General features: G+C 43.3%; 1 protein-coding gene across 5 annotated transcripts in view; it reads left to right on the top strand.

The window, feature by feature from the left end:
* LOC105902820 (kinase suppressor of Ras 1) overlaps positions 1–26,335 on the top strand; it is a 38,393-nt gene that overhangs the window by 3,199 nt on the left and 8,859 nt on the right. For 2 of the 5 annotated variants that reach the window (XM_031573783.2, XM_031573784.2), the window contains exons 2-8: positions 7,863–8,003; positions 19,997–20,144; positions 20,588–21,050; positions 24,266–24,405; positions 24,688–24,757; positions 25,088–25,171; positions 25,255–25,316. In XM_031573783.2, the coding sequence (XP_031429643.1) occupies positions 7,863–8,003; positions 19,997–20,144; positions 20,588–21,050; positions 24,266–24,405; positions 24,688–24,757; positions 25,088–25,171; positions 25,255–25,316 (1,108 nt within the window). Of the gene's footprint in view, positions 1–7,862; positions 8,004–9,407; positions 9,714–12,021; positions 14,525–19,996; positions 20,145–20,587; positions 21,051–24,265; positions 24,406–24,687; positions 24,758–25,087; positions 25,172–25,254; positions 25,317–26,335 lie in introns of those variants that run through there. The other 3 variants (XM_031573787.2, XM_031573785.2, XM_031573786.2) reach the window with 3 other exon arrangements.

Below are 26,335 nucleotides of genomic sequence, written 5' to 3'. Positions count from 1 at the left end.
CTGCTCCTGTCCTTCCCTGACAATAGAGCGGTAAGGCAATTGGCCTGGCCTCATATTCATTGGCCACGGGGTAGGGTTACACTTGTGCCCCTCCATAGAGCCAGCCCTAATGAAGAACGTGTCTGTCTCAGATATTGGAGATGACCTCAGTTATGCACAGCATCTTTCCCTAATGAAAGTCACCGCCACTCTACATATAGTCTAAATTAAATTGGTAAAGTGCCCAGCACCAACATGACCCAGACCAACATGGATGTACGACGCGCCAACAGAGGTTTGGGTTTTGGATTGAAATCTAACATGGCAGGTCGTTGTTTGTGGTCAGTCAGTGCAACCCGTTTCAACAGTTGGTCTTAAGTTCATTGGGACTGATTTGATTGTCTCTGCAAGTTTCTGGGGTCTCTGGGCACACAACATTTTGAAATCCTTGTTAGCCCTTTGGGCAGGCATTCTTCAGATTTTTGTTGTTCGAAATGAAGTAGACTAGCCTAAATAAAAATTTGATATGATAGTGTTTTGTCACATCACTTGTGAATGAAATGTCCTCAGTCTTGTGCTAATTAGCTATTGCAAAATACTGTGCAGCAGTGGAGCTGTAGCCCTCCAAAAAAACAGATAGATGTCCTCTGCTGAGTTTTTCTTTTGAAGAATTCTCTCAGTTAGAACGTCAACGGTTTTCTTCAACTTTCTCTTTCTTAATTGAACATGACGATACTGTGGCTTGCAAACAATATTCAACCCCTATGAAGTCATTACCATTTTCTGTTTTACAATAGATATACAATAGATACACATATTTTCCCAATCATTATTGTCATTGTGAACTCTTGCATAAGTATTCAACCCCTATACATTAATACTTGGTAGAGAACCACTTTGTGGTGAGACAGTACCAACTTAGCACATTGTTCTGCACTGTCTAACCCCATTCTTTTTGGTAAAGTTTATATAGAACATCTACCGGTAGGTTAATAGAATGGCAGTCCTGGACTGTAGTGTCACAGATTCTGAGTACATTTTTAATCAGGTCTTTGACTGAGCCGCTCGCGAACGTTCACTTGACTGTTTTTGAGCCACTCCAGTGTTGCTTTAGTCTTGTGCCTTGGGGAATTGTCCTACTGGTAGGTAATCCCTTTCCCAACCCTTAGTTTCACAGGCTGCAACAGGTTTTCATGTGATATTGTGTAGATTTTACTTCCATCCATCCTGTTAGGTGAAAATTCACCCTAGTTACCTCAGGACTCCGGAGCTGTAGATCAGTATATTTATTCAATTGCAATTGGGCTCACCCCCAGCACAAGGCTGAAAGTGAAGCCATGATAAACACATCGCACAAGGTTTATATAGACAGAAGTTGAGCGTTCAGCAGGGATAACCACGTGGTGGATTTCTGACGTCCGAGGCAAGGATGGAAGTTTTGCAAGGTCGGAAGAAGCACAGTTCGACCCTTCTTATCACTTCTGGTCTAAACATGCTCTTGTACATATGCAGACTAAGTGGCACCTAATATTCTAAGTTACACACACAGAAAAGCCATTTCATAAGCACATGATTCATACATTCTTAATTAATTAACAGTGTTTGGAAATTATCTCCATCACATCCTTCCTTCAATTCTAAAACAGTCACCTAGTTCCTGCAGTAGGACGGCACTGCCATATTTCACAATTGGGATGGTGTTTCTTGAGGCATTGGCGGTGTTACATATCTTAGGCATCCTCCAAAAATGCTTTAATGTGGATCTTCTATGACTATGTTTTTGTAGACACCCCAATAGATGTTTCGGGGAGACGTGTGGACAGTGGTGGCCTCTGTCACCAGTTAATATCTTCTTTGGATGTTTGGTTTGGGGGACTGGCTTTTCTACAGCATAGCATCTGGGTGGGGTGATGCAACTTCCACTTTCTTCTCATGGGTCCAGTGTTGCTCAATTGGATATGGTAAAAAAAACTTACATACTTTCTTGGAGTCTTTTTCTCTCTTAAGCATATTAACCACTTTGTCTCTTTAGTTTTCATTCACTCTGCTATTTCACAACCTGGCTGATGACACTTGAGAACTCTACTTTGATTATAACTAGTCGCTACCAATGAGTTGGTTAGTTAAGTAAGTGGCACCTCTGTATCATTTGTGAATGACTTGTCATCTGCCTTAATCTTGAACTCAAAAGCACAATACTTTGAATACTTCTAGAAGTATATTTGGAATTCATTTATTTTTTACGTTTTAACATTGATTTTGCCTTCAAAAACATAAGAGCATAAATGCTAACAATAAAAACTTGATGTGAAAACTTTTGCAAGTCACTGTAGTTTGACTAATCTTTTCTTGACTAAGTTGGGGTCCTCCTTAGCTCTCATCAGCTATTTCTCCTAGCTCTTTAGACAAGTTGTCATGGAGACAGGGAGGACAGGCAGCCTGAGGCCTTTTCAGCTGCTTGGTCCTGGTATGGCATGGCGAAAGCCCCTGTGAAAATTTCACTTGCCTTCTTTGCTAAACCTGTGTTGTACAACTGTGAACCAGATGAGGTAGATTCATTGTCGGTACTGTGTGACAAATAACACCCACTAAAGACAATTTATGCTGCTACCCACCCTTTAGGCTGAAGCACAAGAACAGTAGATGACACATCGCTGTCTTTGGGAAGGGTGCTTAATTAAGAGTGTTAACATTGGCCTGACCAATGGCAGTGCTCAATAGTAAGAGGAATCAGCTAGCTTTTTCTCTCAAGAGAGGATACAGCAGATGCTAGTTTTGTACACACATACACACACACACACACACACACACACACACACACAAAGTGAAACTTCTCCTTTTGAGCTCATCACTGAGGGGCCTTTGAGAAAGGGGCAGGCAATCATACTCAGGCAAGGCCAGCTCCTTTTTTCCTTTCTTCCTCTTACCCTCTTTCACCAGCTGTGAGAGGCAGAAAGAAGTTCTGTTTTTGGCAGTTTGCTTTGAAAAAGAGAAAAGGACATTTCAGTGCAGCAGGTGAAGCCCGCCCACCCCCCCACCCCAAAACAATCCGTCCCTCCCACCATGCTGCTAGTGAGTGCACTGAGTGGTAACTGAGATGATGGGCGATGCTTGAGTGCAATAAGACACTGAATCCATGGGAGTGCTCCGGTGGAGCCAAGCCTGGTCTGTGTGCAAACCAACACCTGCTTGTTTTTAGGCCTGTTTGTCGCCGTTCATTAAATCAGGTGAGGAGGGGTACAGCTTAACCGCTAGCCATGCAATCAGCATAGCCCCTTCACTTTATGGCTTTAATGCTCTCTTACATTTTAGTGATGGTCCACCTCGTCAGGCGCAGACTGGTTGTCTCTATCCCTGTGGCAGAGAAGGACTCAGGTTGGCCATCATGACCAGTCCAGGACATGGCAATAATAATATCCACAGCCATCTTCGTGTCATAATGTACTGTATGAAGAACAAGAATCAATGTGGTGGTGGATTTTTACTGGCAGCCGTGTGTGTGTGTGTGTGTGTGTGTGTGCGCGTGCGTGTGTGCGTGTGTGTATCGTCAAAACTGGAAGCCCCCCAAAAAAGTTTTCAGTAGTTACTGTGCCATTTAATCATTTTTGGGAGTATTTTTGTACATCCTTGTATATACATCTGAATGTTATTCAGTCTGTCTCCCCCAGAGCTGTCAGAGATGTATGTATTAATGATGGGAATGATGTTTCTTAATGAAGAGTCTTTAGTGCTTCATGGTTCAAAGTTCCAAACAATACTTAAACACTCAAAAGTAAGTTAAGCTTTTTTTAAAGCCTTCTAAGATTTTTGTTAGTTTGGAGTAAAATGTCATACTCCTTGCCTTATAACCTGCCCTGTGGGAAACTGCTATTGATTGTTCGAGACACACCACCCAAACAGACTCACTACCCAGTTAAGTGACTACTATGGACTAACATATAGAGAGGGACTTCAGGATTAGAGACCAGATGAGATGAGATGATGTCAGATGCCTGTCAGTTGGCTGGATGAAGTGCAGCTGCAGGGAACTGTGTTTTTTCCTAATTGCATCTTTTAGTGTTGCTCATTTACAGGCTGGATGGGTGTTTGTAGGTAATGCCTTTAGTGTAGAATAAATGTTGGGGTCAGTAATCATTGCCCCATCAAATCTGATTTTTGCAAATCGGATCCAATGCACATTTGAAGGTGATTTGAAATGCAATTCCAATCAGATTTCTCCAGATGCATCTTAATCCGGACACTCTGGCTGCTCAAATCAGATTTCAAAGTGACTTTTGCATCACTCGCAACGTGACACAACGACAATGTCAGATCCAGAGTGACTGAAGTGCTGGAATTACTGCTGCCTTTAAGCCATAGACAGTATAGGAGTCACCAGCAGAGCACCAAAGAACTTACTGCGATTGATTTGTTGGTTCTGTACTCTTTGAGAGCGCTATAGAGGAGTGTCAACATTACAACATGGAGAATAACAGTCTGTGGACTAATGCCGAAATAAATTGTCTGTTGTACAGGCAAAGCTGGAAGAAACCTACTGTAGTTACTGGCACCTATGTCATTACCACTACAACCCATGGGTTGCAGATAGATTGATGATGTCTGGAAACATAAATCCAATCTGATCACTTGAAATTAACAGTGCAGACAGTCTGTCTCAAAAGCTGATTTGAGAAACAAATCCAATTGGCCTGCAGTCTGAGCAGAGCCTCTGTGAAGCCCTCTGGTGCGTCTGGAGAGCTGAACCTCCCAGCAGTCACTCCAATGTTCCCATGTCACTCGGTTGTCATGACAGCGTTGCAGACGCCCCCAGTGGCAAGGCCAGAACAATCTCCACCACCATAATGAGAGCTACTTTAAGACGGGCCAGTGCACTGGAGGGATGAACTCGGCATCCTTCTTCTTCTCTCTCCTTTCTCTTCTTCCTGTCTTTTTTCCCCCGAGAGGTTCGTTTTGACAGAACATTATCTCGGAGGTGTCCAGAGGTCGGCCCTTTTGTTCACTGAGCATGTTACTTAGTTTAAATAACAAAAATTACTTGTTGTTTTAAAATGTAAACTTGAATATAGGGATGGGCATAATTAATCGACGATCGATTAATTGATCATTAAGAATTTCCTCGATGAAATTATTTTTTCATCGATTAAAACTAATGCATGTTCTGTTGCGTAGTGTGCGTGTAATTTATTTATTTTAGGGCTGTCAAAGTTAACGCGTTATTCTATGAGATTATTGTGGCGGAGATTAATGCAATCAAATATTTGAACGCAGTTAACGCAACTTTGTTTACTTCCGGTGCGCGTTGACCCGTGGCACGAAACCGCCCCTTGTCTGCAGTCAGTTAGATAGAAGAGACCGAGACGGTAGTTGAAGATGGAGAGAGCTGAGGGATTGTTGGGCGGAAAGTTTCTGTTTAGGAGGCAAAATGACAGAACAATCGACAAAACTAAAGTTGTATGTAGCATTTGTCAAGCTGAATGTAGCTATCACAGAAGCAGCTCGTGTTTAAGTTATCACCTTAATGCAAAGCACCCGACAGAAAGCAGTCCCAGGTTAGATGGTCGCCAACCCACACTCCACGACTTCTCTAGGAAATTAACTAGACCAGTCCGTGAAAAGGTTACCAACGCTGTAGCAGTTTAGGTTGCGGGTGACTGTCGGCCCATCAACATAGTTGAAGACGGTGGGCTGACTGAGGTGATTCGAATTGCTTCAGGGGACAATTCTTACGATTTACCGTCGAGGGGCACCATTGTGTCTCGCATACATTCCTTGGCTGATGGCGAGAGAGCACGAACAAAATACAATTAAACAACAGTGTCTAAAATAATGAATGAAGTGATTACTCGTTAATTTATAAGATTTAGTCTTTAGAAGAAAACAAACTTTTAATCACGATGAATCTAGATGAATGAATTTCAAAATGTGAGATTAATTAGTTAGAGAGAAAAAAAAACGAAGGTCAGTTGTGTTTATGAGCACCGGCTTCTAGCTGTCGGCTCCGCTGCTTAAGAGTACAGCAGCGCATATTTTCAAGTGTAACCATTGAACGGATCCCGTTTAACTGCCACAAGAGTTGTCCATCTTGTAAGTTTAACTGCCACAAGAGTTGTTCATCTTGTAATAAATATCTCAATGAGGAAACACGCTGTGTTTTTTCTATTTTCACTGCATTTTAATATAGCCTATAAATAGTGAATTTTAATATAAAAATATTAATGATTAATCGAAAATCGATCGTTAATTCTCCCGACGATCGATTAAGACAATTTAATCGAATGCCCATCCCTACTTGAATATACTATTGTCTGAACAGAAAGCTGCTACTTCTTGTATTATTCCCTATTTATATTGATTATTCATGGGTTGGGGGGGGGGGGGTGTAAGTCTACCCCATCGTGAGGAGAGGTATGGTTTCACTGATCACAGACTACCTGGGAACTTGACCCATGATGGGTATGGAAGCATTGGGTCTGGGATGCCAGACACCACTGTTGAGCCTCCTGAAGGTGTTGAGGGCCTTATTCATTGAAACCCAAATGAAGGAAGGCGCCTGCTTAAGCACTCCTATTAGGTGCTCTTAGGGCAGAGCTTAGACTGGCAAGGGGTGAGGTGTTAGTTTACTGTTACTGCATCACTCCTGCTGTGCTTCTTATGGGGAAGGGTCTGGGTAGGTTAGGTGAGTGGTTATGGTTCATCGTGCCACTAATACTGGAATCTTAGTACAGGGTTGTATGATGTGTCACATGGGAGCCATACCCCTTCCCTTACTGGGTTCATATCCAATGTCAACCTTGGCCTAATCTTGGCCTAATCTTGGCCTAATCTTGGGGATCTCATGCCTGAAGGGGCTTTCCTATCATTCAGATGTTAGATGTTTATCACTGGGAGCTTTTTTTACAGATGTACTCGTGGTGGTAATAGTATGTAATACTATATGTATACTAATATGTAATAGTGGTCCTGACACTGACTAGGCCCTGTCCACCTTCTTTCTGGCTAGTAGACTCTCTTAAAGTCTCTAAATATGTCTGTGTTTGTGTCTGTCTGTCTCTTCTTCACCAAGGGCATTGTGGTAACGTTAGGCCTTAAATAGGCCTTTGAGAGGGCTTACTTTTAGACCCCCTCTCTTCTCACACTCTCTCACCTATTGTGCTGTGTAGCCCACATCCCCTCCCCCCCCCCCCCCCCCCCCACACACACACACACACTATAACCTCAAAAGCTGTAGAAGTGTAGCCTGATTCTAGTCAGCCCACTTCTTCAACAGAAGCCCTGATGCTCGGGGATTTCCTCAGTACACCAAGACGCTTTGGCAAATTTGCATTCAGTGTGCAAAAGCATTAAAATGCCAAACTGACTCATTTAAAGAGCCGAACATAAAGATATCTACTTCGATTTTTTTGATGATGAACTTAACCTTTTTTATGCATCTTTTATCAGCTTCATACATACAGTTCAGTCTGGTCTAAATGGACTATTGTATGCACTATGTCTTAGACTGAGAAAAAAACGTATGAAATGATAGTCTCTCTCTTTCACATTGGCCTCCAAGATGCTGGGAACGTGGTTAGCATCATATTCCATCTTCACTGAGTTTATTTTTCTCTGAACTTCGCAAACTTGCAACTAGAAAAACCTTAAATGAAAATGTGATGGTGTTTAATGGCACCAGGAGGAGGTACTTACACAAGGAATGTAAATGTGGTCATTCCCTTTTTCAGGTTTAGGGTTTTTTTTTAGGTATTTTTCTTGATCCCAAAGGCATAATGTTTTTCTTTGCCATTAATATTATTCTTATTATTCTTATTATGATGTATTGCACCAGCTGTTATGTATGTATGCTGTTGCCTCTGCTCATGTTTGTGTGGGGTCGCCATCCACAGGTGAAGCTGGTGAACTACATCAGCAAGCAGCTCCAATGCAAGCAGCGTGTTCCTAAGCGTGAGAGAAGCACTGCGCTGGAGAGCTACCCGCGTCTGGGCGACTGGCTTCGCACCATCAACCTGAAACCAGAGATCATTGAGGTGCGTCACATTGTGTGTCTGTGTGTGTGTGTGTGTCTGTGTGTGTCTGTGTGTGTGTGTGTGTGTGTGTGTGTGTTGTGACATGTGAGTTTGAATGCTGTCTCTCTCTCTCTCTCTCTCTCTCTCTCTCGCTCTCTCTCTGTATAGTCTTTCTCATCATAAGGAAAAAGGCCTTCTAGGGGTGTCGCAGCAGAGAGATAGCGGACTGACATGTGATCTATGAACAGCCATATGGTACCCTAATGCTTGGCAGCGCTCCATGAGTGGCTGATGGCTACCTTAGATCTAGGGATCAGCTGGAGGAGCTTTAATTTACTTAAGTAATTACTTGCAACTGGAAGACGGCGCCGTCTGCTTCAGGTCTAAGATTGAGATAACACAGGAACTGCAGTGTAATGCAGGATTGTATTATGTTCTGTTAGTGGTATGGCCCGTGCAGTGCATGTGGTGAGAACAAGCATGCATGTGCACTTTACTAGAACAAGCGTGTATCCGCATGAGTGGAAGTTGTGAAATTCTCTTGCAAAGTGGTATAAAGATTCAGTTCAAAATAGCAAATACTTCTCATTTTCATCCTGAGGGAACTGCGGAGGAAGTATGTGAATTGAGAATGATCAAGTCGGCTACTTCTGTAATTCAAACTTCGACCCCAAAAGGCCTTTTGTTTGTGATCTCCATGACTTGTATGTGATTGATCATGTATGGCGCTAATTGGCACAGAACGGCCTGGTTATCAATGCACATTATATCAATCTCTCATTGTTACATTTGCATACCATAAGCAGTCCCCATGGTAATGCTTCTGCCACTGTAGCATATCACCCACTGGCTGTTTGCAACCAAATACCTCTTAAAGGCCTTTGCCTGTAATTAACTTGATGGCCAAAGATCCTGTGTCCTCAGAAGTGTCCAGTGAGTGCCTCTGCCATTTAAGTCATTCCTTGTGTCCAGCATGTTTACAGTAGCCACAATAGAAGAGGGGGAGAGAAAACAGAGGGAGGAAGAGAAGAGACAAGGAGGAGAAGGAGGAAAATGAGGAAAATGGGAGTAAGGGACACAGCGGGATAGACAGAGTGAGAAAGCTGGGGAAGAGCGAGAGAGTCAGCCAGAAAGATGGAGTTAGCGAGAGGAATAGTGAAATCCAGGTTAGCACAGTGCGGTTCAGTGGGTGGCCAGACTCTGCCTGAGTCACATTCCTGCCACACACCCGATACAGCACTCTAATCCAAGGGAATGTGCTGCGTCAGTCTATCTCTGTTTCTGTCTCTCTCTCCCCCTTACACTCCCCCTTTCTCTCTCTCTCTCTCTCTCTCTCTCTCTCTCCCCCCCCCCCTCTCTCTCTCTCTCTCACACTCCCCCACCTATCCCTCTATTTTTACATCACAAGGGGGCGGGTGGGTGCCTCCCCCTGGCTGTCACGTCGTCTCACTGTCTGACTGGGCAGAACAGGATCAGAGGCTCATCTACTCCTCTGTTTATTAATCTTCTAATCTAATCGCTCTAAAAAGTCAATGAAGTGGTTGTAAGAAGAGGAAGAGGAAGAGGAAGGGAGAAACACAGAGAGAGAGAGAGAGAGAGATAGAGAGAGAGAGACTGAAAAGAGAGTGGAGAGCCTTCCTTAGCCTGCGCTGTTGATTTAGCTCTCTAGCACACACACATGGGTGTGTGTCTCTTTATGTGTGTTTGTAGATTACATCGGACCCTCCTGAGGTATGTGTCAGTGTGTGTGTGTGTGTGTGTGTGTGTGTGTGTGTGTGTGTTCCCTCATGCATGTTTTTTGCCTGAACCTGGGGATGGGCACTTACATGTGGTCTAACATGTATCACATCCCAATCATTGCAAAAACTTGATTTCTTAAACACGGGGACTGAAACACATATCTGTAGTAATGATGCCGGTTTTCTCATGAAAAGCATGTGACTGTGTCAGTGAGTATTTTCGTGAGTGTGGTTTGTGTAAACATATTGTAGACAATGCCATTTCCCAAGTCACCCTTATTCAAACGAAAGTAGAGTTGTCTGTTTTGGCAAGAATAGTTGTCCGACTCGGTTTTGCCGCCACATAATGGAGTTGGTTGCCTCCCTCCTCTTTCTCAGGCAGTATAAATCAAATCTTGATCTGAAGGTGTGAGATGTGATTGCCACTAAAGTCACCCCCCCACTCCACCTCTGTAACTGTTTATACACCAGGTTGAGCGGAATCTCCCTCTGGGCAGGCAAGATGGGGCTAGCCTTTGACTGATTTGCATCAGTGGACTCTTTGGAGAAATGTGTTAAAAAGCAGCCTTGCAACAGCCAAGTGCTTGGGTGTACGTGTGTGTGTATCCACAGGTGGGAACATCTTAAAGTGTTTAAGGTCACAGATGATTTGGATTTTAAGATTATTTGTGTTACTTGTTAGCGTTGAGTTTAGGGGGCATATTGGGACGAGGCTATTGTATGTAGTGTTGCATAATAATCAAATCTTATCCATATAGACACTGACTGTGTGATTTGTGACGTGGGAAGCACAGTTCCGCATGTGACTCGAACTCGTATCTGTGGTCACAGGAGGTGGGTCTGTTTGCAAGCAGGCTAAAAAGCACCCACCATAGTCACTTGATATTCGATGGAATGGCTGATACTTTGCACCTTCCTCAATAATAGAATACATACAAAAACATTATCTTGTCTGAATCTTCTGTTGGCTCAAACCTGTATATCTTCCCTTGAAGATCATCCTCTCAACCAGTGGTGTATTGAACACTCAGTTCTTGGCTCTGGGGTTCAGGAGTAGCCCTCCCCTCAGTCTGTGATCCTGGTCTCATGTTTGTTTAAATGAAATTTCCATTCTTTGTGCTTAGTTTGATTTGGCCTAAGGTTTGGTATAACCATGAAGATTGGATTGGATCCCCCCCCCCCCCCCCCCCAATTAAACCTCCACCATTTGTCAGGAGTAAAGAATGAATTCATTAACGAATGAAAGATGTAGCATTAGTGTCTTCCTGGAAGAGCTTGCGCTAAAGCTACCCTTTCCACTCCTCCCGGGACAAGTGGTTATGCACATTACCTTACTTATTGGATGATGATTTCACCATGGGGAACCTTTCAAGAAACGGGAATACCAGGAACCAGGCTTTTCCCGGATTGCTATATTGCCCTCCAGGTTGAGAGGGTAAATCCAGTGTTTTCATAAGCCTGGTGTGGAGTCATTGGAAAGCAGGAAATGGGTTTTGCATAGAGTTGGCAAAGAATATGACTGACTCAAGAGTATGTACTCAGAAGGTTTGTACGTTTTTATAAGGTGTTTGACCTGGAAGATGAAGACCACCAACCTTTTTTTTTGACACCTTACAGGCTGTACATGTGGGCAAAACGGTGCATATGAGGGACATAGTTAATGTACCCAAAGTGGCTGTGGACGCAAGATGAGGAGACTTCAAAAGATCCCTATAATCTGGAATCAACATTGCTTACAGAAACTGCCCAGACAGAGGTCCTTCTTTTAGTACAGAGGTCAAATTGATTGGCTGTCACAGCGTCAGTTTGTTTGTACAAGTTTACAGCATGGAGCCAGTGTGACCTCTTTTAGGCATAGGCCTAATGGTTCCACAGTTAATAAAATGCTTGTATTTCTGAGGATCTTTTTCCACTATAGTTTCCAGTGTGGCTTGATTTGTTGTGTTTGAACTTTTCATCCTGTCTTTAAAGATCCCAAACTGCTTTGTGTGTGTGATTTGAAAACAACTTTACACGTTTCGTACACAGATCCCAAGAGAAGATAATGGCAGCTGATACTTGGAACGCACTTGTACTTTCCACTTGTATTTTCCACTTTTTCAGCCATTATGATTTTGAAAACTGTTGCTTGACCTGATAGTTTAGGATTAGCGTTTTACCATTAGTAGCCTGTAAAGGGTGGCAAGATGCGTCTTGTTAACAAACAAGAGCCACCTGTTTCTCAGATGGATGAAAGAGCCTAGAGGCATGTGGTATGATATGGTCTTTAAGTTTTTTTTTTGGATGGGGGGGGTGGGGGTGTGTATGTTTGAGAAATACTGGGCAGAGCATGCAGAGGGGGAAGGGGCAGTAGGGGGAGTCCCGGTTGTTTGGAGACCAATTTGACATGCCAGGAAGACGCCATTGGTTGCCTGGCAGAAGCTTGAAAAAAGAGAAAGAGAAGGAGAGAGACAGGAAGGGAGACCAAGGGAGGGAGTTGTACTGAAGACGGGGTGGATAGAGAGAGAGAGAGAAAGAGAGAAAGGAAGAGGAAAAGGGCTGAGTAAGAGAGCACGGCTATCATAGCGTGACTGAAGTCGAGTGAAGTGGCGTGGTCGCTGGCTGCCGTTTCTGGATTATGAAAGAGAGGGATACAGCACTTCTGTTCTAAGCCCTGTAATGGTATTGTGTATTTTGAATAACTTTATTATTGTAGAATAAAATATGAAATACTTGCTTTCCTAGTCTTGAAGCATTTTTCTAGCTTTCACTTTTCTTATTTGTTTATGGCGTAGGGATGGTAACCTTGGGTCCGCAGTCAGAATCCTAACGCTGTATCTGTAAACTTAAAAAATGTCTCCTCTCCTCTTTCAAAATGCGGTTTTGGGAGAAGACCTCCAAAGAGTTTTAAACAAGTCTGACACATGCCTTCATTGAAACTGAGGCTTCTCACGGCTGTGTTCCCCTTTGACCAAATACACGCCCACTTACAGATTTGACGTCTATTAGTGTGCACTATTTTCCCAATCTTAGTCTTGTACTAGTTTTGTTAACCTGTATTTTTACAGTATTCTTACTGTCAGTTCTGAAGTTTCGCACGGAAGTCTGTACCTAACAGCAGACAGGGAGGATGCAGGCACCTGAATTCTTGTTTGTTTAATGATTTGTGAAGAGTGCTTTCTTGGGTGTGTTGGTCTTACTGCGAGTGGGAGTGAGGATGCAGTCTTGTTCCATGTCGTGTGTGTGTGTGTGTCTGGTTGTGTGTGTGTGAAGTGTGTGTGTGTGTGTGTGTAGAAGGGGGTATATAATTGTGTTTATGTGTGGGAGTATGTATGGTTGGTGGATTTATGACGTTTATCTCTTTGTGAGCCACACTTGCCTCTCCTGAAACGACGTCATGCCTAAACACGAGTGTGGACATGTCCAGACCCTACCCAGGTATGGGTATGTGTCAACCTCTTTTAAGGCTTCGTAGCTTAGTATCACAGCCTGGCTACTGTGGGATATTATTTTGTTCTCTAAGCTAATTCATACATGCTCATTACACGGCACACACACATCCACGGACATTTGAACACACTGTGATTTGAAGCCCACATACATACCCCCATACATACTGAACTGATTTGCATCATATGAATGTCTTGGCAGTATACACAAACAGATATGTTTGAACCAAGAAGCCATATTGTTTTCACCTGCGCTATAGGAGAGCTTCAGGTTGCACACTTTGCCTCAGCTTGTTTTGATTAAAGGTGTGTTTTAGTTGAATATGTCCACAGTATATAGACTATGCTTTCTGTAGAAATAGGTCTGGTCGAACTCCCAAACCAAAACACGTCTTAATACAGTTGTGTTACAGGAAGATGATGCCATAAAGGGGATGACTCGGCAACCACCTTCAAATCAAGTGCTCTTTAATCATCAGTGAGCAGCATCATGAGTTTAAATATGAGGCTTAACTAATGCAGGTGGATATTCCAAGGATGTGGTTTAGTGACTAACCCAGATCCAAACCTCCTCCCCATGACTTTTTCCCCCTCGCTAAACAAAGCCATAGGGCTCTTCTTTTTAGGAGGTGTATGACTTACTTGGAGTTAACTTATCTGGGTTAGTCACTAAACCACGTACTTGGAATAACCCCCGGGTGTGTGCAGGCTGAAACTCTCTGAGTACAGGATCTCTGGCACTCTCCAGCCTTCTCTCCAGGACGGACAGCAGGAACTGTCAGAACTTGCCCCAGTTATGAAACATGGCTCTACATTGACATCAGTTGGCCCCAATACAGCTGTTTCATTACAATAGTTACCACTTTACATATTGGAGAAGCATGTCTCATTTTGTATGTTCTCATTAGTTTGCTGTTTTATCTGGGCACAGACTGAGACAGCCAAGTTAGAACTGCTGATATTACAGTGAGAACCATACGACCAGCGCTGTGCTTGGACGGGGACACTGGTTCGTCAGCGGGGTGGTGTGTTTCATTGCTTTCTCACTGTGGTCGTTCGGGAATATGAGTCAATAAGATAACCGCCACTACCTGCACGGCGTTACACATGCACAAATACTGGTCGAGCTGGTTTATTTCTGGCAAGCCAAACAAAGGGGCCTGAAAATAACCTTGGCTATATATAGGAGCAGAGGCTGTTGTCACCAGCTGGTGCCGCCGTGAATCCCCTGTGAGAGAACAAGGGTGCTCAGCTGGCGGGCAGGTTCATTGCGTTCTCAGACACACCTTCAGGTTATAGTCCAAGTGCCTTACTGTTCATTGTGGTTCATATTTACATGGATTTATCGATGAGAGGCTTTCCCCCTTAAGTACAGGTAAGGTCTACACAGGTACCAACCCCATGACGTTGGTGTTTGTTAGCACCTTATTGAGTATAGCGTTACCTGTGGTGTAGTGGTATGTTATTTTCTGTAAATGTTTAAAAGCATGTTGACATATGGGACGGGAGAGGAAAGTCTTTAAGTGGAGCCTAACTCCACCCACTATATGATTCTGAAAAATGCTAAAAGTTGGGCAAGGGGCTGAGAGTTCCATTGATGTGTTTCATCCCAATACAGTGATATCATTCAGTGTACAGCTCAAAAAAACACATTTAGAGATTGAGATATTCAACCTTTAAAAGGTCTCAACAATGCATGCTTTTGAAAGAAGGTTGACATGGAGGTGATAAGATAAGATTTTACAAATGTAGCATAGAAATCACTCTAACAATCTCCATTACATTTTGGATTGGCAGCTTGACTTTAGAGGGTTGTGCACTTGTAAGGTTGTTGGTGCCATGCCCCCCTCACCCCCTTGGTAGAGGAGATACACCTGAGACACACACTCTCTAAGCATTGCAGAAGAACACAGACATGAACTGATTGTTCCCTACAACTAATTGGGCAAACGGAAATAGACTCAGGAAAAACGTTTATCTAAGTGCTGTGCTCACCCTAACCAACACTATTATGATGATGATAAGAAAAACCATTATGCCCACATACTTGCTGTTTCTGAGGTAGGCCTATAAATTGGCTCCTTGGTGTCTGCTGGAGGGCTATAAATCATTTGTTATATTAGCATGAGATCTACCATCTCCCTGTGACTGGCAGTCAATATGGTGATGTGCCCTTTTGGTGATACTAGAAATATTTTATGAGTGATGATATTTGGACATGTGACAGGTGTGTGTACGTACACAAATAAGTACAATACGTTCTCAGGGCTCATATTACTTTTACAGGCCTGGGCTAATGTTTATCTCAATGATTTCATGGTGACGCAACATGATTTCATGAGTGAAAATTAGGTGGAACTCGTACCCATACAACTATGCCTGAGGCCATATCAATTGCATTGTGGTATGAAGACAGTGAGATAAATTAATTTAATGTTGTCTCATATGAATTCAACAAAAGATTATTAATATTGTTGTTTTTGTGAGTGTGATTGTGAGTGAATTTTAAATGGAGCTTTGGCTCACTGCTGTTATCCCTGAAAGGGGTGAGAAGGTGTCTCTTGTCCCGAAGATCTTGCCCAGGGGAGCTTAGAACCAGTTAATGGCTTTTCTCACTGAATAAATAAGATTAGCTCAGGGAAGAGCCAGTAGTCACATTAGCCACAGTGTCTTACATAAGAATGTGAATGCATCATTGAAATACCACTAAAGCTCTGAGGTGCACCCAGAACATGGGGTGATGTACATTTTAAATTCTTCTGTTCCAGCAGTAGAGGGATGAAGGCTTCTGCTTGGGGGTCTGGTCTGGTCTGTGTGGTTCTCATCCTATGATGTGACTGTTGGTTTGGAGTTGGAGTAGTTACTGGTGCTGAAAGACAAGAAAGCCCAATCTTGCCACCAGTCCTCACCCAAGTTTGCCTCCACACCTGCCAGTCAGCCGTCAGTAATATGACTTTATCCCTGCCTTTGCTAGTCAGTCCTCCATACAATGACTGGCCCTCACTGAGGCCTTGGTATGGTCAAGTTATTTAGTTTAAATACAGTATGATTTTATTTATTTATATAATGTCAATACCAATTATCTTTGTTTCAGGGCGCTTTACAGAGCCCAATAGTCTAGAGCAAGCACACAGATAATGCAGCAAAGACAAAGGCTCTGTTAACAGGAAGAATCCTTGCGAAGCTGGTTCAAATAGGGGGGGGGGGGGGGGGGGGGATCTAGCTCAGGCTGGCCCAGGAGAAGAGTAAAAGGACAAGGAGAGCAGGCTATGATGGGAGGGAGGGGAGCAGCCAAGAGAGTGAAGAGGCAGCAGATGAACACATACTGGGGAAGGAAGAACATACACACAAACATGTTTCTGCATACATTCCTGCATATAAAAATGAGCATCATCCCAGTCATAGTAGTATAGTATAGTTCCAGGTGAGCAGGCTGGCTCTGTCTGTCTGTCCGTCTGCTTAATGTCTGTGTTGTGATATTTCGATATTGTAGAAAAAATTATGTGATTTTACTGTGTTTCCCACCCCTAGTAGATGGCTGAGAAAAATAGGCTGGATGTTTGCTGAGTGGATCATTATATTAGAATTGCCCGTGCGGTTTAATAATGTGTAATATGTTGCATATTTGTGTGCATGTCTGAGATGTAGGAAATAGATGGTAGAGTCAAAGTCCAAAGCCATTATTTTGTCCTAGTCTGTCCCTAGGGCCTTGGGCTCAGGGAGGTGCCTGTTAGTTGGGCGACATGGGCGGGACATGTCTTTGTGTCCGTCCTCTACTACACATGGAATCAAAACTGAAGCAAGCACATTTGGTGTTTTCACTATGAAATCAGCTGTTCTGTGTTGAAAGGTGCACATCAATGTCTGAGCTGCTGAGAGAAGAGCAGTGTCATTTAATCCGCAGTGTATGGGTCTCCCATCGTCCTTTGCTTCAACATCAGCGTCCAAAACAGCATTCTGTCATAGCAAGATCACCAGCGTCACTGACACAATACTACTGATGTAATGTTGTTGTAAATTAGCAGTTCTAAAGAAATAAATGTTCAGATCACAGAAATATATGTCTTGAGCATTCACCAAGAGTTACATGACTGCACCATTGGTGTAAACATTGGTTGTGTGGAAGATTCAGTTTAGAAACTCAGAACTTAGAAATTGAAAGAGGGAACAAATGAACACTTAAAGTTCTGTTTGTTTCATTAAGGAGGTGATTCTACTTGTTCATATCCATGTTCTCTCACCCCATCAAAACACATATGTGGCGCAGGCATCAGGTATCATGTTAGATATCTTGAATTTATGAGGAGCCTTGTCAATTGCAATAGCACCAATAGTACCAAAATTGAACAACAACAACAAAAATCGAATTCTCCACCAATGGTGCAGTAATTGAATACACTGGGTGGGTTGTTGGGCTGACAGTGAGGCCGTGTTTCTGCCTGGTGACGGGGAGCATCATGTGTCCCTGTTCCTGTTCATGCTGTCCCCTTCTGTTAGCTCACCATGGAAACAGCGCTGGGAACAGACCGACGGTTTCCATACAGTTAAGCCTCTGACGCCTGTTTCTCAACCCTTGTGTCCTACTCTTTAGAGCGGCAGGATTGCGAGGGGAATCCGTCCGCATCTCTGCGGGAATGCAGCGTGATGTAGTAAAGAACGGGTCAAAGAGTTGCTATCTTCGTTTTACCTTCTGCGCTAAATGGCTCAAGAATGGAGAAACTGAAAAGCAAACAATGGCCACCGCAGAGACTTCCACCTAATGAGAAGAATTGCAAGGTGTAGATTTCTAGCTCATGCTGTCCCAGAAGGCTTTGCGGCAGATGTGAGACGCCATGTGGACTATGTAACTCCAACTGTGTAGTCTAGGGCCGTAAAAGAAGGAGTGGGACAAATTGCTTTTTCCATTCAGATTGTTGTTGTTTTTTTTTGTCCTGTACTTTTCCTGTTTGGCTAGTTCTAGTGACATAATGATGGGTTTAACACTAGTTTCGATGGCCTATGCTCCTCTATGGAGTGAGAAGGCAAAGAAGAAGAAGAAACACTAGTGTGGTTGTGCAATTCTTTTGTTAAACTTTTAGATTCTGTTGCCTCAAAGTTTACCGTCTTTCTCTACTTTCAGTTTTACACTTAACTTTTTGTTTTGTTTTGTTTATGGATAGACATATAAAAGCATTGGTGCACTGTTTCATGGTCAGTTAAAAAGGCACTTCATAAAGATGTATGGAAATTGATGAAACATGGCCTGAATGGTCCGAAGGGTGGGAAAAGACTCTGATAAGTCTTTTATTTTAGGGGGTTTGTTGTAGACCATGAGTACCAGTACGTTTCTGACTCGACTAACCCAAGACATAAGCCCAAGAGTCACTAAGAGAGAAGAGTTCTGAGATGTGGTAACTATAGTCTTTATCCTAATGTGACAGGGCTTTGAGTGATTCCATATTTATTCGAAATTCAGACGTGCAAGGAGAATTTTAGGACGGTCTGTAAAGCTAGACGACTGCCACAATGCAAGGAAGATTTGAGCACAGTCTGCAAATAAACACATTGTGAGGTAGACTACTGCCACAATGCCTCTCCCTGGGTAGATAGAGAGTCTCTCAGTTGGTTCAGTTCCAGAGCATTTGTGCTTGTGGGGATTTCATGTGGAAGGAAGGGATGCTGGGTATTTAAGCACGCTCTCCTGAACCACATTCTTGTTCTTCTGGGAAGTGCACACTCATTCCTCGTGATCCTGCGGCGACCAGAGAATATGAAGCTACAGATTGGGGGGGGGGGGGTTTAAACAAAAGAGTGCATTAGCTAAATTCCATTCATTCATCCATGTTTCCTGCTGTTTCTGCAATGTGTGTCTGTGTGTGTGTGTGTGTGTGTCTGTGAGTCTGTCTGCCTGTCACAAGGTCTCTATGGTAGTCTCCATGAATGTGCTGTTATGTGTGCATATATGAATACATGTTTGTTGGTTGGTGGGTTTGTACATACATGTGTGCATTGTGTCAGCATTTCTCACTTCCTGTTCCTGTCTATACCTCTTCCTCCAAACTGCCTTCTCTATCTCCCTCTCCTCCACACTCTCTCCCTTTATCTCTTTTCAATTCAATTCAATTCAATTCAATTCAATTCAATTAAATTCAATTTTATTTATATAGCGCCATAACAATACATAATATATACAGACATCCGGTGGTAAATACATGATACAAACAAGACCAGTTTAGTGGGTATACACTGTGCTCATAGGGTTACTGTTACAGGGGTAAGGGGGGTAGGGACAGAGAAACATGTCGGTGGTGGCAATAATATATATTGTATATAAATGTTAGCATAGGGTATGGGGTAGAGTAAGTATATGGAAGTCCGGTGGCGGTGGGTGCAATTTGCCAAGGGTTTCTACAGGTGGATCGGGTGAAGGGACTACAGCAGCGTCCCATAGCGAAGATAGTCTAGATTAGGAGAGAAAGAAAAGAACAGTGAGTGGGTAGAGTTTGGCTGTCCATATGCGTAATTGAGGAGTAGTGGGGGTGAGGAGCAATGTTTCCACATCCATCATCAGCAATTGGAACATGCTATAAGGGAGAGAGAACATTTTTGTCAGTAGACATTCATTTCAGAAACAGATAAGGAGATACCTTTGGGTAGTAGATTTAACAGTAGTAGATTTTTCTCCCCTCTTTCTTCATTCTCATTTTATCTTGACTCCCCTTTTGCTTGTTCCATGCTTGTTTGTTGACTTGTTCTCAAATTGGTAGTTATTTTGTTTTAATATGTCTCTCTTTTTTTTCCTCACCATTGCCCATCCTTCTCCTCTCTTTCATTCTACTCTTTCTTTCCCTTCATCCCTCACATGCAGACAGTTCCTGTGAAACTGTCTCTGGATGCTCTGCTGCAGATGTCTACCTGTCAGGTGCAGGACACAATGAAGAGACTGGGCTCCAGCTCCGAGGAGTGCTCACACATCACTGCTGCCCTCTCCTGTCTGAAACGCACTACTGAACGAGGTCAGACCACCTTCCAGTCGCCACACCCTCAAAGCCTTGGGAATAGATTTTCGTACAAAGAGCATTAACCTATTTAGCACCATCAAACACGTGTCACCAAGTCCATGGACTTCCACTAGGCTTTTAAAGGTAGCTGGGGGTTTAGTTTTGTGTTAGAATAACCATCATATATTACACTTCCCCATTATGGGAACAGGTTCAATTCAAATGAATGTGTGCAATGCTGAGAAGGCAAGATATGCAGAGGTTAATGACCTGTACTTCCTTTTTGGACTCAAGGCCAGTGATTCCACATTTTCAAGGTTTCTGTTGTGGGCCGGAGGAACTATAAACTACACACACACACACACACACACACACACACACACACACACACACACACACACACACACACAGAAAGAGCACTTTCTGAATTCGGTCTTGTTTCCTTCTGTTTCCAATAGGAGAAGAGTTGAGAGAGGACGGAATTCCATGGATCTCAGAACCTACACGACAGGACGGCGGCTTCCCGTCTCCCACAGACCAGTGCTCGTGCCCCAGCGCGGGGCAGAATGTAGCCCACAGCCCGCACACCATGAGCCCAGGCACACCCACCCTCATCATGACCCCCTGCAACCCGCCCACGGGACATGGCCGCTCTGTATCGGTGTCGACCGTGCCCACCTTCGACGTCCACGACAGTCAGGGTGACCTTTTCCCCTTTTCACGAAAGGGTCGTATCCACAGCAACGCTGCTACCCCACCAGGCACGCCCACCTCTAAGAGGAAGGGCCAGCTGAAGCCCCATCGGACGCCCCCGCCCTCCTCCCGGAAGCTGCTGGCTCAGCTCCTGCCGAACATCACCCTGACCCGCTGCAAGAGCCAGGAGTCTCAACTAGCCAATCGAATTGAGGAGCCCACCAGCAAGTAGGTTGCTAATAAGCCCAACTTTTTTTTCTCGCTTCAATTTGTGTGTGTGTATTTGTGTGTGTGTGTGTGTGTGTGTGTGTGTGTGTGTGTGTATTTGTGTGTGTGATTATGGTGTTTTTTCCAGGAAGCCTTCCCCACCTGCACTGCAGCTTGACTTCCTGTTAATGGAACAGGATGCCATGCTTAGTAATGGAGGATTACAATGTGGAATGCTGGGTGTGAAATATTCCACTGGCAATTGTAACTGCACTATAGTCTACCGTTCGACACTTTGCTTGGCCGAGGAAACATCTTTGTTTTGCATCTTAGCCTCCCTGAGCCGATGTGTGCTGATCTAACCTGTTAAAGTGTGTGGCCCAAGTTAAGGTTCAGCCTGGGTCACTGAATGAATGAAGGGAATATTGTGCTGACCACAATCTTCAGCTGGGTTCCATGGCTGCATGGAATTCTCCTTGGAGATGTTCCATGTCAAATGGAGCAGGCGTTAACCTCTTTCCTCACTCCACTCTGGCTTTCCTTATCTCTTCCCCTTTCTCCTATGTTTCTTTCCCTTCCCGCTCCTTCTGTTTTTTTTGTTTTTTTTCCCTCTCACTATCTGTCTTCCTCTCTACTTTTGTCTCTCTCTTTTCCTCCCCTCTCCACCTCCCTACCCCCCTCTCCATTTCTCGAAAACATAGTCATGGTGCGGTCAGGCGTGACCTCAGACTAGCTGGCGTCCAGACCTCTTAGCGTTCCAGATCCTTCTGTAACCGAGCCAGATAATGTAACCGGGAATCTAGTGGCCCTCTCCAGGCCCCTCATGTTGGACTCTCAGAATTTTCCATTCACCGACCCCTTCTTCCCTCACTGCTGATATCTTTTTCTTTTGTAAAAACTGATTTATGGCTGTCCCAGTGGGCAGAGGGGGAAAGATGTGGATGTCCCAGTTTTTAGGTGTAAGTGTTTTTCCAAGACTTCCCTGCAGCTAGGTGCATGGCAGACAGATTTCTGTAGAACACTAAGCTTCAGTCCTATGATGGTTGCCTGTAGCTCCAAGCATATGTTCTGAGATTTTCCATTCTCTCTATTGATTTATGTTTTTGTTATGTTTTGCTCACTGTCAAGCCTCAAATACAGTGGGGAAAATAAGTATTTGAACCCCTGCCGATTTCACAAGTTTGGCCACTTGCAAATAAATGTGTGATCTACAATTGTAATAGTAGGTGTATTTTAACAGTGAGAAACAGAATATCAACAAAAAAATCCAGAAAACTGCATTTAATAACATTTATGACTTAATTTGCATTTGATGCAAAAAATAAGTATTTGAACCCCTAGTAAAACATGACTTAGTACTTGGTGGAATAACCCTTGTTGGCAAGCACAGACGTCAGACTTTTCTGTAAGTTGGTCACCAGGTTTACACACATCTCAGGAGGGATTTTGGTCCACTCCTCTTTGCAGATCCTCTCCAAATCCTTAAGGTTGCGTTTTCAATGGGAGGGAATGAGGGAATGAGGTTCAAGCCCAATATTCTACGTTACATGGCCCCATCCATAGTCCCCTCAATGCAGTGGAGTCGTCCTGTACCCTTGGCAGAGAAACAGCCCCAAAGCATAATGTTTCCACCTCCATGCTTGACGGTGGGGATGGTGTTCTTGGGGTCATGTTCAGCATTTTTCCCCCTCCAAACGCGGCAAGTCGAGTTGATGCCAAAGAGCTTGATTTTGGTCTCATCTGACCACATCCTGTCTCCCAATCCTCCTTAGAATCATTCAAGTGTTCATTGGCAAACTTCACACAGCCCTGTACATGTGCTTCCTTGAGCAGGGGGACCTTGTGAATGCTGCAGTACTTCAAACCATTACGGCGTAGTGTGTTGCCAATGGTTTTCTTGGTGACTGTGGTCCCAGCTGCCTTGAGATCATTCACAAGCTCCCCCTGTGTAGTTCTGGGGTTATTCTGCACCTTTCGGATGATCACCGATACCGCACGAGGGGATATCTTGCATGGAGCCCCAGACCTAGAGCGATTGACAGTTGTTTGGTGTTGCTTCCATTTACGAATAATCGCACCAATAGTTGTCTGCTTCTCACCAAGCTGCTTGCCGATGGTTTTGTAACCCATTCTAGCCTTGTGCAGGTCTACAATCTTGCTCAACTCTTTGGTCTTGCCCATGGTGGTGAGGTTGAAGGTGTAAAGTATGATTCTTTGGACAGGTTTCTTTTATACACGTCACCAGTTGAGATCAGGTGTACCTTGTTAGGCCTAATGAGGACTAATCTGTGTGCTTTTTGGGCACATAACTGGTCATTGGGAGCCAGAATTCTTGCTATTTGCTTGGGGGTTCAAATACTTATTTTCTGCATCAAATAAATCATAAATGTTTTAAAATGCAGTTTTCTGGATTTGTTTGTTGATATTCTATTTCTCACTGTTAAAATACACCTACCATTACAATTATAGATCACACATTTCTTTGCAAGTGGCCAAACCTGGAAATCGGCAGGGGTTCAAATACTTATTTTCCCCACTGTATGTGTGAACATTTCTAATGGACTGTATAATGATGACACTGGGTTATGATGACATTGCAATTTCTGTATTTGGGAGGTTTTTAATTACATAAATGTGTAAGAGCACTCCCAGCTGTGAGTCTAACTCCACCCACTGCATCATTTTAAAAAATTCTAAAGAGAGGGCAAGGGGCTAAATTTACTAGAGTGAGTCTGTGTACATCATGACATAGATTGTACAAACAGGTCGAATCTATGTCAGCATTGGCCTTGATTTTAAACAGTAGATGGCATGTTTAAATAGAAATTGATGTGTTTCATCACTGTGCAGTCATATCATTCTGTTTACAGCTCAAAAAACGCATTTCAGTCTATACTTACCCTTTTGATTATGGTTTATAACTTATGAGCAGACTTTATTGTTTGTATCTTCGCAACGAAAAAGACTATTTCAATATTAGCAGTCCTTTGTCATAGTATATCAGGAAGGGGGGGGTGGGTGTGTTTATATGCTGTGTAAGCGTGATGATCTATGAGGGTTTTTGAACGCTGTGTGGTGTCTGTGTGTGTGTGAGCGATCAATGCATGTGGTGTGTGTGTGTGCGTGTGTGTGTGTGTGTGTGTGTGTGTGTGTGTGTGTGTGTGTGTGTTGGAGTTCTCTGAATGACCGATCACAGCTGTACTGATGCTGCCCTCTTCTTCCTCTGTGGGGAGCAGGAAGAAGAACAAGCTGCCCCTGAATGTGCAGATCAATGGCAGCGGTGGCGGGGCCGATGACTCCTCCTCTCGCTCCCCACTCCTCCCCATCCACAGCCCCTACATCCTCCCAGGCCACTTGGAGGATGCAGTTCTCAAAAGTGAGTTTAACAAACACATACATACACTCTCACACCCTCTTTAGAGCCTTCACAAACCAACACACACACACACACACACACACACACACACACACATACACATACACCCACACACCCACAAACCCACACACACACATTCACACACACAGGCTTCTGATGAGCTCAAGAATATGCTTAATAGAGAATGCCTTAGCCTTGCCATTCCTGTTTGAAATGGCAGATACGTTAGCTCCGTACCTCTGTTTCTCTCCATCAGTTTTCTCTCTCTATGTCTTGCCACAGATAATTTGGCAATACACCGGAGCTCCCCGCAGACTATGAGGAGGGATTTCGGTCTTCCAGTCACACACAGGTGGGCACTAGCCTGGAAGCACATGTCTTGAGACCAATACTCTAGACCTATACTAAGTCACTGGACATGATTGTTTTTCATGAAGATTTGTTGTATTCTGTTGATTGTTTATATTGATGCAAAGAAATAAAAAGAAGAAAAAAAATACAGTGAATTTGAGGTAAAATATCAAAAATCAAAATTGTGTTTTGAAATCCCTAATACAATCACAGTTAATGTTCTTGATTTTCATGGGATATTGAATGTTGAGTGCACAAAGTTGAGTGTTAGAAAAGGATAGCCCTCAGACAACCTAGGATAACCTTCAGTCTTTTGTGTTGTTTTGACCAGGTTCTCTACCAAGTCGTGGCTGTCACAGGTGTGTAAGGTGTGTCAGAAGAACATGATGTTTGGCGTAAAGTGTAAACACTGCAAGTGAGTAATACATGAAACACCATTTCATCAACCCAATCATTTTGCTGTGTATTACTGTAACCGTGTCCTTTTCCCACACTTAGGTTAAAGTGCCACAACAAATGCACGAAGGAGGCCCCACCATGTCACCTACCTTTCCTTCCATGTAAGTTTTCCCCATTACCTGCAAATTAATTAATCTAGTCATATGAAACATTGCAAACTGATAGATATATTTGCTTTTTGTTGAACACTTTCACATACCTATTATTGAAAGCTGATGCAAAGACTTGCCTCATTCCGGGAGAATATGTTCTGATCACAGACTCTAAATGAGCTGTTGTATCTTAAAGGGAAATATCAGGATTTTTTAACCCGGGCCCTATTTTTACTAGAAACACGTAATGCCAGATCATCAAGCATCTGCGTCAAACAAAACTGCATGTTTTTAACCACTGACAGGCTCATAAATGTTATTATAAGTGTCTGACAACATGGAAAGGATCTCTACAGAGATCTGCGTCTGTTTACCTCAATGACTGTCTCTTCTTCCGGGCTCTGGCGTAGCAAACCATTCAGGGCCTGTAGTCCATTACTTTCCTTTTGTAAACATTAGAAGACAGCCCCCCACTGTTGCCATTGGCTACAGGTACTGAATGGGGTTCAAAAATTCTGAATGTTCAGGTTCGAAATTCTTGAAGTTTTCCTTTAAGCGCTTTATTTACAGTATCCAGTTATATGTCTTATTTGAATCACTAGTCCTCTCCATAAATGTTGCAGTTATGAAGAAGCTTGTTACTTGTCACATTACAAGGCAGAAAGTTGAGTGGTGTAGCAATATACACTACCATATATAATATACGCCAGTCACAGATGTGAAGGCAGGCATTCCAGAGCCTCTTCAATGCTTCAATTGGCCTTTTACACCTAGATATAGATATTGAATTTAAATTTTAAATTCAGCCATTTCCAGCTTGGGTATGCTTTTACAACAGTAACAATGTCTACACTGTAAGCCTGGTCGATTTTAGGTTATTTGAATAGAATAAGTGATTTTTCTTTCAAAAACAAGGACATTTCTCATTAAATGCAAACCTGTGAAAGGTGTATAAGTACAGCTATATTGTCTGAGTTAAGTGTTCAAGTTGTGTTGCTAGTTGTGTTAACATCTATTATTTGTTGGAA

The sequence above is a fragment of the Clupea harengus genome, chromosome 9 (genome assembly GCF_900700415.2).
Source record: "Clupea harengus chromosome 9, Ch_v2.0.2, whole genome shotgun sequence".
Lineage (NCBI taxonomy): Eukaryota > Metazoa > Chordata > Actinopteri > Clupeiformes > Clupeidae > Clupea > Clupea harengus.
This window is presented reverse-complemented; position numbering and strand designations above follow the sequence as displayed.